This window comes from Hyperolius riggenbachi, chromosome 1 (genome assembly GCF_040937935.1).
Source record: "Hyperolius riggenbachi isolate aHypRig1 chromosome 1, aHypRig1.pri, whole genome shotgun sequence".
Classification (NCBI taxonomy): domain Eukaryota; kingdom Metazoa; phylum Chordata; class Amphibia; order Anura; family Hyperoliidae; genus Hyperolius; species Hyperolius riggenbachi.
Window position 1 is genome coordinate 491,505,873 of NC_090646.1, and position 19,726 is coordinate 491,525,598.

The 19,726-nt window shown below is 45.9% G+C and overlaps 1 protein-coding gene across 2 annotated transcripts in view; it reads left to right on the top strand.

Moving 5' to 3' along the window:
• The window catches only part of LOC137522828 (phosphatidylinositol 4-kinase alpha-like), a 77,082-nt gene that overhangs the window by 45,317 nt on the left and 12,039 nt on the right, over positions 1–19,726 (top strand). For both annotated transcript variants that reach the window (XM_068242941.1, XM_068242951.1), the window contains exons 11-14: positions 5,850–6,041; positions 6,144–6,244; positions 6,631–6,760; positions 9,145–9,274. In XM_068242941.1, coding sequence (XP_068099042.1) covers positions 5,850–6,041; positions 6,144–6,244; positions 6,631–6,760; positions 9,145–9,274 — 553 coding nt within the window. The remainder of the gene's footprint in view (positions 1–5,849; positions 6,042–6,143; positions 6,245–6,630; positions 6,761–9,144; positions 9,275–19,726) is intronic.

Sequence of the window (19,726 nt, forward strand, 5' to 3'; positions counted from 1 at the left end):
TGTTGCAAAAATCTTCAAATTTAAAATATATGTAAACATATACAAATAAGAAGTGCATTTCTCCCAGAGTAAAGTGAGCCATACTTTTCTCCTATGGTGCGTTCACTTACAGTAAGTAGTAGAAATGTGACAGAACCGTTTTGGCCAAAAAAGTGCATGGTAAGCAGGGAGGCTGGCCAGCATCTTTTGTATAAATCTTTTCGAGGGAGTGTCTTTAACCTCCCTGGCGTTCTATTGAGATCGCCAGGGAGGCTGCGGGAGGGTTTTTTTTAAATAAAAAAAAAAACTGTTTCATGCAGCCAACTTTCAGTTGGCTGCATGAAAGCCCACTAGAGGGCGCTCCGGAAGCGTCATTCTGATCGCCTCCGGCGCCCAGAATAAACAAGGAAGGCCGCAATGAGCAGCCTTCCTTGTTTTGCTTCCCTCGTCGCCATAGCGACGATCGGAGTGACGTCATGGACGTCAGCCGACGTCCTGACGTCAGCCGCCTCCGATCCAGCCCTTAGCGCTGGCCGGAACTGTTTGTTCCGGCTGCGCAGGGCTCGGGCGGCTGGGGGGACCCTCTTTCGCCGCTGCTCGCGGCGGATCGCCGCAGAGCGGCGGCGATCAGGCAGCACATGCGGCTGGCAAAGTGCCGGCTGCGTGTGCTGCTTTTTATTTTGCTCAAATCGGCCCAGCAGGGCCTGAGCGGCAGCCTCCAGCGGTGATGGACATGTGTAGTCGTCCATACCGCCGAGGAGGTTAAATAAAATAAAGGCCATGCTGAGAGTCCCCTATGGAGAGATGGACTAGCCCAAACCTGAAAGTAATGTCATATTTATACTACCTACTGTAAGTGACAGCATCATGGGAGAAAAGTATTTTATGGCTCATTTTACACACATGTACACGTTCACGTTCAATTTATTCAGCCCCCACAGAAATTGAGTGTTTTGGCCAGTTTGTCATTGATTTCGATCAGTTCAGTCATCTTGTTTACAATTAAATCAGAAGCACTTGTAAGTCAGACAAATATAACATAAAATATATAATGAAATAAACACAAATGTCTTTTCTGTGCTCACATCATTATCAGTTTTATTCAACCCCCAAGTGACATTCATTCTTAGTACAACATCCTTTTCCAGTTATAACAGCTTTTAAACGTGAAGCATAGCTTGACACAAGTGTCTTGCAGCGATCTACGGGTATCTTAGCCCATTCAAGTTCAGTCACTTTCTTAGGCTTGCGCGCTGCAACTGCTTTCTTTAAGTCCCACCAGAGGTACTCAATCGGATTTAAGTCTGGTGACTGCGATGGCCACTCCAAAATGTTCCAGACTTTAATCTGTAATCATGCTCTAGTGGACTTGGAGGTATACTTGGGATCTTTGTCTTGTTGAAAGGTCCAACGTCTCCCAAGCCTCAGGTTTGTGACTGACTGTATTACATTTTCATCCAATATCTCCTGGTACTGAAGAGCATTCATGGTACCTTGCACAAGCTGACGCTTCCCTGTACCTGCAGAAGCAAAACAGCCCCAAAGCATGATTGAGCCCCCGCCATGCTTCACAGTAGGCAAGGTGTTCTTTTCTTCATAGGCCTTGTTCTTCCTCTTCCAAACATAGCGTTGATCCATGGGCCCAAACAGTTCTAATTTTGTTTCATCAGTCCACAGAACACTATCCCAAAACTTTTGTGGTTTGTCCACATGACTTTTGGCATACTGCAGTCGACCCTTCTTATTCTTTGGAGACAGCAAGGGGGTGCGCCTGGGAGTTCTCGCATGGAGGCCTTCATTACGCAGTGTGCGCCTTATTGTCTGAGCTGAAACTTCAGTAACTGCATCTGACAAATCTTTTTTCAGTTCCTCAGCAGTCACACAGGGACTTTTCTCCACTTCGCGCTTCAGGTAGTGCACAGCAGTCGAAGTCAGCATCTTCTTTCTGCCATGACCAGGTAGTATTTCAACAGTGCCCTTTGCCTTGAATTCAGGGGTGCCTCTAGCCATTTTGTCACTCAAGGGGAGAAATCCTGTGGCGCCCCCCAGCCCCATTCCTCCCACCCCCAAAACCCCTAAAAATAATCATAATGCAGCAGCGTTTCACCAGAAAATCAGAAAATACACTTATTGCGGCATGGGTTCACCAGAAAATAGTTGTAATGCAGCAGAGCGTTTCACCATAAAATATACTTATTGCGGCATGCACTCACACACACCACACACAGTACACACACACACTATACACACACACCACACACACACACACTATACACACACACCACACACACACACTATACACACACACCACACACACCACACACACCACACACACACACACACACACACACACACACACACACACACACACACACACACACACACACACACACACACACACACACACACACACACACACACACACACACACACACACACACACACACACACACACACATACACATACACATACACATACACACATACACATATACACATACACACACACACTATACACACACACACACTATACACACGCGCACACACACTATACATACACACACACTATACACATGCGCACACTATATACACACACACACACACACACACACACACACACACACACACACACACACACACACACACACTATACATACACACACACTATTTATTATTTATTTATTTATTGTATTTATAAAGCGCCAACATATTACGCAGCACTATACACACGTACACACACTACACACTATATATACACGCACAGTACACACACACACACACACTATACACACACACTATACACACACACACACACACACACTATACACACACACACACACACACACACACACACACCTATGTCCTCCCCTTCACCACCATCTCTACTAATCCCTGCTTTCGCTACCTTATAAGGTGTCTGAGCCCTTATGCAAAGAAATAATGAGGAGAGAAAAGCTGAAAGAGAGGGAAGAAGATGTTTGCCTCACCAGGATTGCACTTTTATTTAGCTTTCCTGTATCACAAGAAGACACAGCCAGCCAGCACTAGGGAAAGAGGGAAACAAAGGTGAATGAAGGAGGCTGGTGCACACCGAGTGCTTCAGAGCGCTTTTCAAATCGACAGTGATTTGAAAAGCGCTGGGCTATTGTTACCCTATGACGGTGTTCCCACAGCAGCGTTGGGATTTTTTCTAATTTTTTGGAGCGATTCTTTCAAAAATCGCTTCACAAAGTCGCATTCGCAAACTGCTAGCGATTGCTATTGCGATTTTGTCGTGCAGTAGCCCAGAGAGAGGCGGAGTGGAGAAACTTAGAATAGCCTGAGATGGAGCAGAGAGCTTATCTGTATTGCAGTCCTACATTACACAGAGACTACTTACCTGTAATAGGATTCCTGTCCCTGGCGGTCTCTCACACAAGTCAGAAAGCAGCCCTCCTGGAGTGTAGGGACTGTCAACATTTTTCCACTTGTTTAACACTTATCTGCACAGGCAGTCATTTTAACAATGGTGAGAGACCAGACAGATGTTTTCCCACAGACCCTCCAGGCAAGCTCTGCATTATGTTGTGTATATTTACCAGCTTGTGTGCCCTCTAATTGCACTTTTATCTGCTAGCTTAGTGTTTGACATTGCCTTACAACAACAAACCTGAATACACCAGACACTGGACCAGCCCTAAATCACTGAATGAAAGGCGACCTGGGGGGCAGTCCATGCCTGGCTGCTACACTAAGTCTCTCTAAATCCATGGAGTTACCAGTAGCAGAGAGAGAGAGAGAGAGAGAGAGAGAGAGAGAGAGAGAGAGAGAGAGAGAGAGAGAGAGAGAGAACTGACTTAATCAGTCAGGACTCAGAAGCTGATGCTGTACTCCAATGGATTCCTGACTGAGTGAGCTGGAACTGAGTGAGCTGGGACCCGTGCCTTCTCTCACTGGCTCATTCATTACTGTGGTTCTTTGAATCATTGAGCTGAAGGAACTGAATTAATCAGCTATGAGTGGAGTCAGGCTCTGCTTTTAGCTGCTGTTGTAATCTGACCCCTGAGTAAGCTGAGAGGCATTTCTTATCTCACTACTCAGTGCAACAGCGCTCTTCCCTCCTCCTGTCGCCCTAGGCAAAAATTTATAGCTGCCTAATGGCTGAGACGGCTGTGCTTGAATTTGCGAATGATGCTTCCTATGGTGTCTCTTGGTATGTTTAACCTTCCTGGCGGTAAGCCCGAGCTGAGCTCGGGCTATGCCGCGCAGGAAGATATCTCAGCCCCTGCTGGGGCGATTTGCCCCATTTAAAGTGCTGTGCGCGCGGCTAGCACTTTGCTAGCCGCGCGCACAGCTTGATCGCCGCCGCTCTGCGGTGATCGCATGCACGCAGCGGCAGAAAAGGCCCCCGCCAGAGCCCTGCGCTGCCCGGACCAATGAGTTCCGGGCAGCGCTATGGGCTGGATCTGAGGCTCCAGACGTCAGGACGTCGGCTGACGTCCATGACGTCATTCCGATCGTCGTCATAGCGACAGGAGAAGCAAAACAGGGGAGCGCGTTATATACGCGTTCCCCTGTTTGCTATAGATGCCGGCGACTATCGCACTAGAGGGACACATGCGCCCTCTAGTGGTGTTTCATGTAGCTACCACTCTGGTAGCTTTACATGAAACACAAAAATAAAAAAAAAATAAAAAAAACAGATTTCTGCCAACTTGGCACAAAAAATCAACCACCAGGAAGGTTAACATCTTTGCAATCTTCCTGTGAAGAGAAATCACCTCTTCTCTTGTCTTCCTGGACCATTCTCTTGACTTCACCATGTTTGTAAACACACCAGCGCTAGCGTAAGAATGGGGCCTGCATCCCCTGCCCCCGCGGGGGGGGGGGGGGGGGCCCTGGCCCTCCTTGGGGCCCGATTGGGTCCGTTTTGGGGGGCTGGAGGGGACTCAGCATGAGGGGAAAGCCATGCTGCACTTCAGCGGGGAGGGGGAGGGGTGGTCCCCCCCTCCCTCCCTCACCTCGGGCTCTCCCCTCTGCGCTCCCCTCCAGCGTTGAATAGTTTGTGTATGCAGGCGGCGGGCAGCGGCAGATACATACCCTCCGTGCGTTCCAGCGTGGACGTTTCTCCCTCTAGTGTCTGACGCGACTTCCTGTATAAACAGGAAGTCGCGTCAGAGGCTAGAGAGAGGAACATCCACGCTGGAGCGCACGAAGAGTGGTAGTCTTTAAGGGGCTGAATAATTTTGTCAATGAAGAAATCACAAAAAAAACCATTTAATACTGTATTACAAAAACAATTGATCGTTGATCATTTTAATTGCATTTGGTTCTTTAAAGAGAATCTGAAACCACATTAAAAATTGCTTTTTAGCTTATATTCAGCAGGGGCATATTTGCCCCTGCTAAAACGCCGCTATCCGCGGCATAACGAGGGCTCTTTACCGCCCTGCAAAATCCACGACTTTCTTGGTCGTGGATTTTGCTGCCCCTGTGCGCTTCCATGTGAGGCAGGGCTATGAGCTGCAGCCCTGCCTCACACGCGTCTGTCAGCGGCGGATCTCCGCCTCTCCCCGCCCCTCTCAGTGAAGGAAGACTGAGAGGGGCGGGGGAGAGGCGGAGATTCGCCGCTGACAGCCGCGTGTGAGGCAGGGCTGCAGCTCAAAGCCCTGCCTCACATGGAAGCGCTCCCCGGGCACCACGGAGGGGATTTGGGGGGTTAATATATATATGTGTATATGTATATATTTATAATTTACATTTTAAGATATTCGCACCTGTGGTCCTTTAAGCTGTAGTAAAGTCTAAAAACATTTGCTGATGTTTTGCTTTATTTTATAGGCCATAAATCTTTGTAATGCTTATTAACTTTTACTGTATTGCTTCTTTAGACCTCCCAACCTCATTTGTGAAGGAGATCCATGATTTTGTGCTTGAACAGTTTAATAGCAGCCAGTCAGAGCTTCAGAAGATACTTCATGATGTAGAGAAGTTACACAATGAACTGAGTCCCTTGAAGCTCAGATGTCAGGCAAATGCAGCCTGTGTGGACCTCATGGTGTGGGCAGTAAAAGATGAACAAGGTATTATGCTATGGACTGTGGTAATCAAGAGTTATAGTCTGCAGTGAACTTTGTCTCTGAGTTGATGCTAATATACATATGCTTGATTTTTTTTCACCAAAGGTGCAGAGAACCTGTGCATCAAACTGTCTGAAAAGCTGCAATCTAAGACATCCAGCAAAGTCATCATCGCTCACATGCCTCTCCTCATCTGCTGTTTACAGGTCAGTTTGTAACTGATACTAGTGTTGGTGTTCGAACTTGGAACATTGTTCTGCATTCAGCCTAACATCACACTTAAACATCATTCAGCACTGAACCTGTGGACATGGTCAGAGGGAGTTCCCTTACTTGCACTTCACGGTGCATTTCACGTGACTCCATACCTCCTCCTTCCACAGCTGAAAGGAGAATGCCCTCCCAACACTGTCTGCAGGTTCAGTGCTGAATAGTGGTCAAGTGTGATGGAGTGAATTCGGAAATGATGGTCCGAATTCTAACACCAACTCTAACAGATACTATAGATGTTTCTTTTTGCCAGTACAGACAGCCTCTAACTTTTGCATAGGATTTATATACAGTATTGCATTGTTGTGTTCTTTACAATTAGGGTATGGGGCGGCTGTGTGAGCGCTTCCCTGTGGTTGTTCATTCTGTGACTCCATCGCTTCGGGACTTCCTGGTGATACCATCTCCAGTGTTGGTGAAGCTCTACAAATATCACAGCCAATACCAATCAGGTAAACTTTCTTTTAACTTGTCCCTTTTTATGCATTCATAAAGACTTGTTAGAGTAGAAATACCTATGTTGACATTTTTGACTCTTCTCTAATGCTCATTTCTACCTGCTACGTGGTTTCTTAGCCATACAGAACATGCATTCTGCTCTAGAAAATAATTTTCTTTTTGATGATCAACCTAAAAGTCAGATTGGTAACATTTTCAAAATGGAGACTGAAATGGTAGGGCACACATTTAATTCAGGACAGAACGCTCTTCAAGAGGAATTACAGTGTGGCATAACCTACATTAGATTTTATTACAGATTAGAGTACAGTTTATACTGAATAATATATATTGCATGGTTATGTCATATCCAGTTCAGAGGGAGTTGTAAATAGTGTTGCTGTTCGAATCCGGATTTCCTTATTCAAAAACTCAGATAATTCCATCCTAAGCACTTCAGCGCCATTTCTTGCAGAGAGAGCCATGGAGCTGTGTTCCATATCAAGCTTCACGGGACTCCTATGCATTCTCCTTACGGCTTGGAAAAAAGAAGTCTGCTACTCAGGACCAGTGCAGCTGTCGGCCAGAAGCTCCCTGCTTTGTTTGCTGCAAAGACTTATCATATTTCCAGTACCGGTATATCAGAGATAAAAAAAAGACTTTCCAACAGCGGGGAGATATAAGTACTATACTAGGTAAAAATATAAAACCCATCTTCTTATTTTAGACTGGGCCCAAATAATGATCAAAAGCATAAATGGAGGGTGGGGAAATCCTGTCTTCAGAAATAGAGAGAATTAAAGAATGGGATTCTTCTAGAATATGGTCATCTTTGATTCTGAATTCTGAGAAATAAATCCTGACCCTTAAATCCTGTTACTTACAATACCAATGCCTTCCAGGCACAGAATGGTTATTACAAAGATACAACAGTGAAATTTGCCACTATGAAATGCAATCGCATTTCAAACCAATTTCCACTATGCGATTGGGCTACTATACTCAATACAATAGAGCTCAATTGCATCCAAAACTCGTCAGGATGATGATTGCGCTCGGGCAAAAATTGCTACGCAAAGGCATCACATTAATGGAAATGGACACTGCCGTTTCCATTAGTTTCGTGGAAAAAGACCCTAATACATTGTTTAGAAACTTGCACTTCACTATAAGGACCTCATTTTTAAACCATTTTTAACCTTCAACCCTGTCCTCAAGGCCCACCAACAGTACATGTTTTGCAGGAAAGCACACACATGCAAAGATGAGGTAATTAGTGTCTAAGCAGAGCTGATTACTTACCTGTGTGGATTTCCACAAAACATGCACTGTTGGTGGGCCTAGAGGACAGGGTTGGGGAACACTGACGTAAAGGATAGGTGCAAGTTAAAAAAACAAAAAAAACAGGATCTACTTATCTGGGGCTTCCTCCAGCCCCTGGCAGCCTATCTGTCCAACGTCGCAGCTCCGGTGTCCCTGGATCACCTCTGTTGCAGATGCCAACTTTGCCAGGTCGGCATCTTCTGCGCACCATTTGCCATCGTGCTCTTGGAGCGTTCTGCGCAGGCGCATAACTTCTGTGTCTGCGCAGAATGCTCCAGGCCACATGGGCTGCGTGATCGCACAGGCCCAGAAGATGCTGACCTGGCGAGGTCTGCATCTGCAACAGAGGGGATCCCAGGACACCAGAGCTGCAAGGAGGACAGATGGGCTGCCAGTGGCTGAAGGAAGCCCCAGGTCCAGGTATGAAGGTCCTTTTTTTTTTTTTTTTTTTTTTTTTTAATCGATGAGGCATTTTATTTAGCAAACCCAAATAAAGAACATTTAAAACTAGCATCTCAGTCAATGGAGTTTGATAAATGTATTGGTCGTAGGTTGTCAGTAAAGGTGGTAAATCTTATTGATCGCACAGGGAGAGGCGGAGGATCAATGGCCACATAGCTTTGTACTGGACTGAGCTCTATAAAAATAGCAGTTTAGTAGGTTCATTGATTTTCACACAGGTTATCTGAAACCTGATCAAGATCAGGTTGTGCAAGAGGTAAAACTCCTCAATCGATTTCTGGTCAAGTAGTATTCAATCGTTTATTGAATTACACCTCCGTTGTGAAGTAGATGGCTACTGTTACAGTCAGCGGCAATACATATCAGTTTGCTGTTTTCATCTACTGGAAGTCAATAACTTCAGCTTCTAGTTCTCATGTTAGTTTATGTTGAATTTAAATTACTGTTCCTGTAATAGTGTCAGATTTTATTTATTTTTTTAACCTCACAAAGTCATCTTGGTAGCTTCTATAAGGAAAAAAAGTTTGCCAAGCCTTGTAAACTATATAACTGATGTGTGCAAGTTCTTTTGTGGATGTAAATAATAATAATATTTCTTCACTTACATTTACAGGAGCCAATGACATTAAGATAAGCATCACAAATGAGCACTCTGAATCCACAATGAATGTTATCCATGGCAAGAAGAGCCAGCCATCTATGTATGAACAGCTACGAGACATTGCTATTGAGAACATCTGCAGGTAAATCCGAATGTGTTCCTTAACCAGTTCACCCCCAAGGGTTTTTATCCTAACGGACCAGAGCAGTTTTCAGTTGTCAGTGCTCCTCCCTTTTATTCCCTAATAACTTTATTACTACCTATCACAAGAAAATGATCTATACCTCGTTTTTTTCGCCACCAATTAGGCTTTCTGTGGATAGTATATTTTGCTAAGATTTTTTTTATTCTAAATGCGTTTTAATGAGAACAACAGAAAAAAAAGAAAAAAAATCATTATTTCTCAGTTTTCAACCATTATAGTTTTAAAATTAAACATTCTCCTGTGGATAAAACAAACACATTTTATTTGCCAAGTTGTCCCGATTATAAAACAGTTTAAATAATGTCCCTATCACAATGTATGGCGACAGTATATTATTTTGAAATATAAGTGTTATTTTTCTGTTGTGTTTTTTTTTAATTCCGGCCATAATTACTAGCCCCTATGTAATAAATTAAAATGAATTTCCCCCCATAAAATATAAATTAACAAAGCTGAGTCCCTAAGGCAACTATTTTTTTTTTTTTACAAGTGCTTTTTTTGGGGGTGAAGGGGGGGGGGGGGGAGGGTTGGAAGTGTAATTTTATTAAGATCTGTATGTACTTGAAAATGAATGTATTTTGTAGGTGTAATGTACTTTTTGGCCACAAGATGGCGCTAGTGAACACTCATAGGAAATTTTCACTTTTTTTTTTTCTTCACTTTATTTAATTGTTACATTTCCTGTTATTGTGAATGGACGTAGCCGCTGTTCGCGGTCACATCCATTCACTCCAGGCACTGCGATTGGGTAGAGGACTGTTTGGTCCTCTTCCCCAATCACCCAGCACGGAAGCCCGACGGAAAAAGCAGCGGTAGCGGCGCACACACGGCGGTAGCATCGGCGGGAACGCGGGACGTATTAAAACGTCATGTTGCTGTTAATAGCGGTAAGCATGACGTTTTAATACGTTAGGATGTCAGTAAATGGTTAAATAAAGTCTAGTCTAAATGGTAGGGAAAAAAGATATTGTGGAGCTGGTGGACAGTATTTATTGCAGTATTGCAGTCATGTATTTATTGCTGTAGTTTCTCCTAGCCTCAGAGGCGTAGCAAGGCTTTTCAGCGCCTGGGGACAAAGACAGTTTTTGAGCCCCCATCACAAATTGGGCTTGGCCTTGCATCAGAATGTGGGTGTTGTCATGGGTAGAGCCAAATGTACAAATGCTGCTTAGATTCCCCCCTTCCCCTTTCAGATAGCCAAATGTTCCTCCCTTCCCCATGCATAGATAGCCAGATGTGCCTCGCTTCCCCACGTTTAGATAGCCAGATGTAACCCCTATAGTTAGCCAGATGTCCCCTCCCTTGTTCTGCTGCTAACACTTCTGCACTCCTCTGCAGAGGGAGGGAAAGGAGCAGGGGCACTTTGGGCAACCAGCGAGCTGCCTCTCACTCGGGGGTGCAGTGGCCATGCTCTGCGCCACCTTACAATGCTGCGCCCGGGGAGATGTGTTCCCCCCCCCCCCCCCCCCCTTGCCCACCCCTAGCTACGCCTCTGCCTAGCCTGGTATGTCATTGTGGTAATGGAAGCATTTATATTATGCATAGAAATCCCCCTCCAGCATACAAGCCTTGGTGGCACAACAAAACAACCTGGTAAAGCTTCTTTACAAAGGAGAGCGGCATTGCCATGCTGTTTCTGTGTTCAAGGAATGGCCACTACATACATGTTGGTAGTGTTGCCCATAATATTCCTTTTTTGGCTGACAGCGTGCCCGCCACCCATGTAATGGCTTGTGTGACCGGCTCTCTGTACTGCAGCTTGGAGGAACAAGCAGAAGCCGACATCTGTACAGATAGTAGGCTATCGCTCAAGACAGTCACAGACTGTTGTTTTGGATGACACAAGTGAAGTTTTTAGATGTGTTTACTCTGAACCAGGGAGGTAACACACTGGATACACTCCTGCCATGAACCTCTCCTTTATATAATTTTCTTCTGTATACCTGATGATTTGCTGGACCCCTCCAGGTGTCAAAGGAGCTGCCAAACACCTTGTCCTAGTGTTGCTGATCCTAGACTGAAGGGGAGGTTGATCTTCACATTAGACTTATTTTCCCCTATGAATAAGATAAGGGATGCTTAAAGAGAACCTGTACTGACTAAAATTATTTAAAATAAACACATGAGGTAACTTCAAATGAACATTACATAGTTACCTCACCGCCAGTTCCTCTCAGAAGCTCATCATTTTCTTCGTACAGTGATCCCTTCCAGTTCTGACAACATTTTGTCAGAACTGAAATATCAGTTGCTGTCAGTTATATATCAGTTGCTGTCAGTTGCAGCTGAGAGGAGAACTAATGTGTCCATGTTTCCCTATGGCACAAGTGGGCGATGTTACAGTTTAACAGTGTGCTGACCAGGAAGCTGTTATGGGGTAATGGCCATTTTCAAAATGGAGGACGGAGAATTCCATTGATCACAGCGGACAAACAGGATGCAGGAGAGGAAAAATAGATTAAGGAGTAGACTACATGGGAGGTAAGTATGACCTGTGTATGTTTATTTTGACTTTTAATGTTCAGTTCAGGTTTTCTTTAAGGAGTCAGTGGAGTAGAGTTAATAAAGATGGAGAACATAATTAACCACCAAACATGTAAATGATTTTTTTTAATTCTCTGCTATAAGGTGGCAAACGTTTGCAGTTGTGACCAGTCTGAGCATGCGCAGTGCTCTCTCTCCGGCGGTGAATAGTACTGCACAGGCTGGTACACTTTAACATGGTCACAGCCAGGGATTAATACAGTTTGCCTCTCCCAAACCAGATCTCCAATCAGTGAAGCCAGACTAGATGCCAGAATTCTAGTTTAGTATCAGTATCAATTCAGCTTTATAGGAAGGTTAAAATGGGGATTAGAAGGTCAATTTTTTTTTAAAATTATTGAGAGGTGAAACCATCTGGCCCTGTTCATGTGATACTGAAGGTAAATTCAGGCTAGTCAACCAGGCTTCTAGAGATTGCGGATTCACGTTTTAGAGGTCTGGCCCAGGAGGTTAGAATAATACTGTTCAAAGATCTGAATGACCTTAGAAGGAAGGGATTACAAACTTCCTTTGTTATCACAAAGCCTGTAGGAGTGAGGTGGCCTATACTAATTAGTGAGCTTATGATCAAATTGAGTGGAGGGATTATTACCATGGAGTACAAATCTTTCCTAAGAGTCGGTCTGTCCAACTCCAGTCCTCGAGGGCCATATCCATGCCAGTGTTATAGGATGGTCGGAGAAATGTGTTCTACTCGATGATCCACACCTTTCCTGGTTCAGTCCTGTCAATTCATTTGAGTTGTGCCAAAAATGTGCGAGGACCTTGAAGGCTGTAGTTGGACAGCTCTGCCTTTGTGTATTTCTATGCCTTTTGTGTTAAGTTCAACTCTCTCTTAAGGCTGCTTGCACACCAAGACGTTACAGGCGCACGTTAGTGCGCCTGTAACGCTCCCCCAACGCACAGCAATGTAACACAAGTGGGCTGTTCACACAGCCCACGTTGCGTTACATGTAACGCTGCACGTTCTGTGCAAAGTGCAGCATGCTACGGCGTTGGAGCGGCTATAGCCGCGTTAGACTGTTTGCACATGCGCAGTGGGGGGCGGAGGAGGCGGGGAGAGCCAGCTACAGTAGCCGCGCACATGGCTACTTAATATTCACTGCACTGGCGGGCGCTGATTGGCCGGCGGGACCACGTGATGCGGAGTGTCTCGCTCCGCATCACGTGGTCCCGCTGGCCAATCAGCGCCACTCTGGGAGATATTATGGGCATCGAGCAGCCTAACGCGGCTCACTCTACCGTCGGCTTTTGCAGCACCATACGTTGTGTTAGGTGCACGTTATGCGACCTTAACGTGCCACCTAACACAACGTCTTGGTGTGCAAGAAGCCTAAAGGTGCACTATGGCGAAAAATTGTAAAATTTAAAATATGTTCAAACATACACAAATAAGAAGTACGTTTTTTCCAGAGTAAAATGAGCCATAAATTACTTTTCTGCTATGTTGCTGTCACAGTAGGTATAAGAAATCTGACAGAAGCGACAGGTTTTGGACTAGTCCATCTCTTCATAGGGGATTCTCAGCAGGGCTTTTATTCTTTATAAAGATATTCCCTAAAAAGGATTTTTTTAAAAATTATTTTTATTGATTTTATATAGCATATAAAATTAAACAAACCGTGTGCTCGCAGGTGAGCATAAGAAATAAAAATGTAACGAACTTGCACATGACTCCCACTAGACAGATTACTAGTGTAGTGTACCTCCAGAAACCCCCCCCCCCCCCCCCCCCGTCCTCCCAATCAGATCCTTCAGCAGTATTAATATATGATTAATTCAAGGATTTACTGCACTGTACATTCAGGTTTACATAAAAAGGCAGGCAGGTTTTAAATAGTATATTATTTGTTGCCAGTTTATATTACCTGTACGTCATATTTTGATTTGTATCTTTATTACTGATCCATGGTTCCGATACTTCTTTTTTACATTTCTGTGGACAACCTCTAGCTATATATGCAGCCTTGTATAGCTGTATGGATTCATTTACAAATTTTTCCAAAATTGTAGCGCAGGTGCATTTTCACTCTTCCAATTTAGGATAATAGCTTAACAAAAGTACAAGAGTAGGAGCCCCACTAATGTCCTCTGAGCCCTTGTAGAAGCAAGTTTGGTTGTATCCCCTAGTATACAGTGATAGGGATCAATTGGGGTATTTATTTTCGTAATATGGGAAATGTACTCACAAATAGTCTTCCATATAGGAGCTATTTCAGAGCAGTGCCATAACACGTGATCTAGATCTGCATTTTCTGCATTACATCTCCAGCAGAGAACTGGTTTAGTCATATCAAATTTAGACAATTTAGCAGGAGTCAAATAGGCTCTGTGTTAGATTTTGTATTGGATTAGTCTGTCGCGAGTTGCTATTAGATATGTGAAAGGTTTAATCCATACATCTTCCCATTCCTTATCATCTAAGGTTGGGATAAGGGTGAGCCAAGGCTGCTTATATATGGTGATATGCGGTTCACTAAGTAAAATAATATGTCGATATATTTCTGATAACACTTTTTTAACATTTTCTTTTTGTAGTACATCTTCCATCTCTGTGGATTTCAAGCGAATTTGTACCCTTCCAAATTGCGATTGGAAGGTGTGCCTGAGTTGTATGTACCTGAAAAAGTGTGAGTTTGGGAGAGAAAAAGTTTCTTTAAGAGAATTACATTCTGCCAGGGACCCAGCTTCAACAATATGTTTCAATTTGGCTACTCCTTTAGAGATCCAGATTATGGGGTCTGGGATTGTATAAAAATTAGGCAATTTTGGATTATTCCATAATGGAGTTTTGGGGGAATATTTATTATGGGGAGAGCGGTTCCATTTATGGGTAATGTCCCATGCCTTAATTACTGTTTTCATGTTAGTAGTTAGGGGGTATGGAGCTTTTGTACCTCTATATAATATTTGCCTAAGGGCTTCAAGGGAGCCGAGGGTAGCTGCGTCTAACATAGTAGAGGCGTTAGAAGGGTCTTGTGTTAGCAACCAGTTTGCCGTAACAAGTTGGCATGCCAAGAAATATTTAAAAAGGTCCGGGAAAGCTAATCCTCCCTCTGTCCACGGGCTCTGCAGCTTTTTTTAGGCTAATTTTAGGGATTTTATTGTACCAGATAAAACTTATGAGGATGGAATTTAGTTGTGTAAAAAAATTCCACGGTATCCAGACTGGACAATTTCTAAATATATAAAGGTGTTTTGGAAGAAGCTTCATTTTAATTAAGTTGATTCTTCCTATTAGGGATAGGGGAAGACATTGCCAGCTAAATTACTTTTGTTTAGTATATTGAAGCAGTGGGGTTAGATTTTCCGTTATAAAGTTATCCGTGCTACTGGATATCCATATTCCCAAATATTTGGTTTTGTTGATAATCTCCATTGGGACCTGAGGTATGGAGGTGGAGTTTATGGGAAGAAGTTTTGATTTGGTCCAGTTTACCTCTAAACCCGTGAATGGAGCAAAGGTAGAAAATATTTCAAGGGCACCTGAAATAGACCAGGATCTTTTAGGTATATAACTAGGTCGTCGGCGTATAGAGACACCCTTTCATCCAGCCCCTAAAAAGGATTTAAACAATGATGCTGGCCAGCTTCCCTGCTCACTACACAGTTTTTTGGCAGTTGGACAGAGCAACTGCCATTCACTAAGTGCTTTAGAATATAAAAAAATCCCTGAGAATCCCCCCATGAAGAGATGGGCTAGTCCAAAACCTGTCGCTTCTGTCAGATTTCTACTACCTAGTGTAAGTGACAGCACCATAGGAGAAAAGCAATTTATGGCTCATTTTACTCTGGAAAAAACATACTTCTTATTTTTTATGTTTGCACATATTTTAAATTTTAAAATTTTTCGCCATAGAGCCCCTTTAACCACTTGCTGACCGCGCACTCATAACGCGCGTCGGCAAAGTGGCAGCTGCAGGACCGGCGACGCAGGGTTGCAGGCTAATTAATCAGGAAACAGCCGCTCACGCGAGCGGCTGCTTCCTGTCAATTCACGGCGGGGGGCTCCGTGAATAGCCTGCGGGCCGCCGATCGTGGCTCGCAGGCTAAATGTAAACACAAGCGGAAATAATCCGCTTTGTTTACATTTGTACAATGCTGCTAACAGTAGCAGCGTTGTACTAGATCAGCGATCCCCGGCCAATCAGCGGCCGGGGATCGCTGTCACATGACAGGCAGGAGCCTGTTAGAGGCTGCACAGGACAGATCCGTTCCTGTGCAGCCTCGGATCTCCGGGGAAGGGAGGGAGGAGAGGGAGAGGGGGAATCCTGCGGTGGAGGGGGCTTTGAGGTGCCCCCCCCCCCCGCCAGCCACACGCAGGCAGGAGCGATCAGACCCCCCCCCCCCCAGCACATCATCCCCCTAGTGGGGAAAAAGGGGGGGCGATCTGGTCGCTCTGCCTGGTGTTTGATCTGTGCTGGGGGCTGTAGAGCCCACCCAGCACAGATCAGCAAAATCAGCGCTGGTCCTTAAAGGGAGGTAAAGGCTGGGTCATCAAGTGGTTAATAGAGATCAACAGAGCAATATTGAGGATTTAAAGAGTCAATATGTTGTTTATATAAGGCAGCTAACGCTCCACACAAGGACCGAATATGCGGAATATGTTCGATACCCAAGTGTTCTAAAATGACAATGTACAAATAATGTCTTAAGTAGCTGTGTAAACATTTCCCTACTTTTCATGTTAAATATCAGAGGCAAAAGCTGTAATTTATTGAGGGTAGGATTTAGCTATTTCGGGACAAATCAATTGCAGAAGGGGTGTCTGCTTCAATGCACAGCCAGTGTTGCATATCAGACTACAGGGTATTTTTTTTTGAAAGCAAAAACAGTATGAAAAGCTGTGACAATTACAAATGTTCATAACAAGTTTCCTCTGCTCTCTTCAGACACTTCAGTCAGAAACACAGGACAGAGAAGCTGCAGCTGTTGGGAACTTTCTCTTCTCACACACAGAGTTACACACAGGGTTAACTGATCAAGTGTGAGGGGAATTTCCCCTCTCCTCATGGCTCATTCTGCTGTCAGTTTTGGTGTCAGTAAAGTTTGAAAGTATTTTGATAACAGTAAACAAAGAGGTTGCTAGTGAAATGTATATACCAGTACTTAGCAGCACTTCCCAAACAATTCCTGTCTCAATTGAAAAAAATATGTAAATCGATAGTGTTCCTTTTAACCACTTCCCGACCGCCGTATAGACAATAGAGATGTAGCGAACGGTTCCCGAACCGTTCGCCGGCGATCCGCTACTCTGGGCCTCTTACTACTTCCGGGTCGCAATGACCCGGAGTAGTACGCCTGCGCTGCCCGGCGGAGCGCGTCCTAGATCGCGCTCCCGTTGCCGGGCACTCTCTGCGCATGAGCGTGACGTCACTCATGACGTCACGCACATGCGCAGAAAGTGCCCAGCAACGGGAGCGCGATCTAGGACGCGCTCCGCCGGGCAGCGCAGGCGTACTACTCCGGGTCATTGCGACCCGGAAGTAGTAAGAGGCCCAGAAAGGTTCGCCAGGCGAACGGTTCGGGCCATCACTAATAGACAATTGGCGGCCGGGAAGTGGACCCCGCAAGGACCGCCGTATTGACAAATGGCGGCGGTCCTTTTACGGGCATGGGCAGCGCGATCGCGTCATTCGTGACGTGATCGGCCGCCGGCGCCTGGCTCCGCCCCCTCGCGCTGTAACCCGCCGGCCGGTCGGAAGCGGCGGCGGGTTACTAGCACCCGGATCGCCGCATACAAAGTGTATAATACACTTTGTAATGTTTACAAAGTGTATTATACAGGCTGCCTCCTGCCCTGGTGGTCCCAGTGTCCGAGGGACCACCAGGGCAGGCTGCAGCCACCCTAGTCTGCACCCAAGCACACTGATTCCCCCCCCCCCCCCCCTGCTCCCTGATCGCCCACCCCCCAGACCCCTGTTTGCACCCAATCACCCCCCCAATCACCCATCAATCACTCCCTGTCACTATCTGTCAACGCTATTTTATTTTAAGTCCCTAAACTGCCCCCTGCTCCCTCCTGATCACCCCCCCCCACCCCTCAGATTCTCCCCAGACACCCCTCCCCCCCCCCCCGTGTACTGTATGCATCTATCCCCCTGATCACCTGTGAATCACCCATCAATCACCCCCTGTCACTGCCACCCATCAATCAGCCCCTAACCTGCCCCTTGCGGGCAATCTGATCACCCACCCACACCAATAGATCGCCTGCAGATTCGATGACAGATCACCTCCCAAGTGCAGTGTTTACATCTGTTCTCTACCCTAAACACCCACTAATTACCCATCAATCACCCCCTGTCACTGCTACCTATCAGATTAGACCCCTATCTGCCCCTAGGGCACTCAATCACCCGCCCACACCCTCAGAACGCCCTCAGACCCCAGCCCTGATCACCTCGCCAGTGCATTGCTTGCATCTATTCCCCCCTCTAATCACACCTTGGGACGCCCATCAATCACCTCCTGTCACCCCCTAGCACACCTACCCATCAGATCAGGCCCTAATTTGCCCCGTGTGGGCTCCTGATCGCTCGGCCAAACCCTCAGATCCCCCTCAGACCCCCTTCCGATCACCTCCCCAGTGCATTGATTGCATCTATTTTCCCCTCTAACCACCCCCTGAGACACCCATCAATCACCTCCTGTCACCCCCCTAGCACTCCTATCCATCAGATCAGGCCCAATACAACCTGTCATCTAAAAAGGCCACCCTGCTTATGACCGGTTCCACAAAATTTGCCCCCTCATAGACCACCTGTCATCAAAATTTGCAGATGCTTATACCCCTGAACAGTCATTTTGAGACATTTGGTTTCCAGACTACTCACGGTTTTGGGCCCGTAAAATGCCAGAGCGGTATAGGAGCCCCACAAGTGACCCGATTTTAGAAAAAAAGACACCCCAAGGTATTCTGTTAGGTGTATGACGAGTTCATAGAAGATTTTATTTTTTTGTCAAAAGTTAGCGGAAATTGATTTTTATTGGTGTTTTTTCATAAAGTGTCATTTTTCACTAACTTGTGACAAAAAATAAAATCTTCTATGAACTCGCCATACACCTAACGGAATACCTTGGGGTGTCTTCTTTCTAAGGCCCGGTTCACACTTGCGGTGGCCCTCCGGAATCGCCGTGCCGGAGCCGCACCGCCTGCAGAACGGACGGAACGGACGCACGGCATAGCAATTAAAGCCTATGCGTCCATTCACATGGGTCCGTTCTGCAGAACCGGAGCCGGACCGGATCCGGGCCGGATCCGGACTCCGGCCTCCGTTCCAACATGCGCTATTTTTTCATCCGGCCCCTCCGGCAGCCGTATCCGGGGCGGAGCCGGACTGCACCATCCGGCCAATACAAACAAATGGGAACCGGAGGCCGCACAACACACTGGCTGAGAAATCCGGATGTTCTACTCCACTTCCTATGCGGATTTTTGCGGCGATATTGGCTGGGGACACATGGGCAAGCATTTTGGAGTGGAGCAGCACGAGCTGGAGATGTTGGCAGGATGTTGGCAGCATGTCGGAGGTGGAGGTGAGTGCTAAACAGCAGAGGGCCTGATTCCACAGGTCCCCCTTCTGCTGACCTCCCAGACCCCAACATTTTTTTTTTTTTTTTACGGTAACTTTGCCAAACGGATCCGGATCGCATCCTGATTACCACCTGATGCAACCTGACCGGATCCGGATCGGATCCGGATCAGAACCGTACGGTTCCGATCCGGATCCGGTCCGGATCCGGTCAGGTCATCCGGTCCGTTTGGCAAACAACCGCTAATGTGAACCGGGCCTAAAATGGGGTCACTTGTGGGGTTCCTATACTGCCCTGGCATTTTAGGGG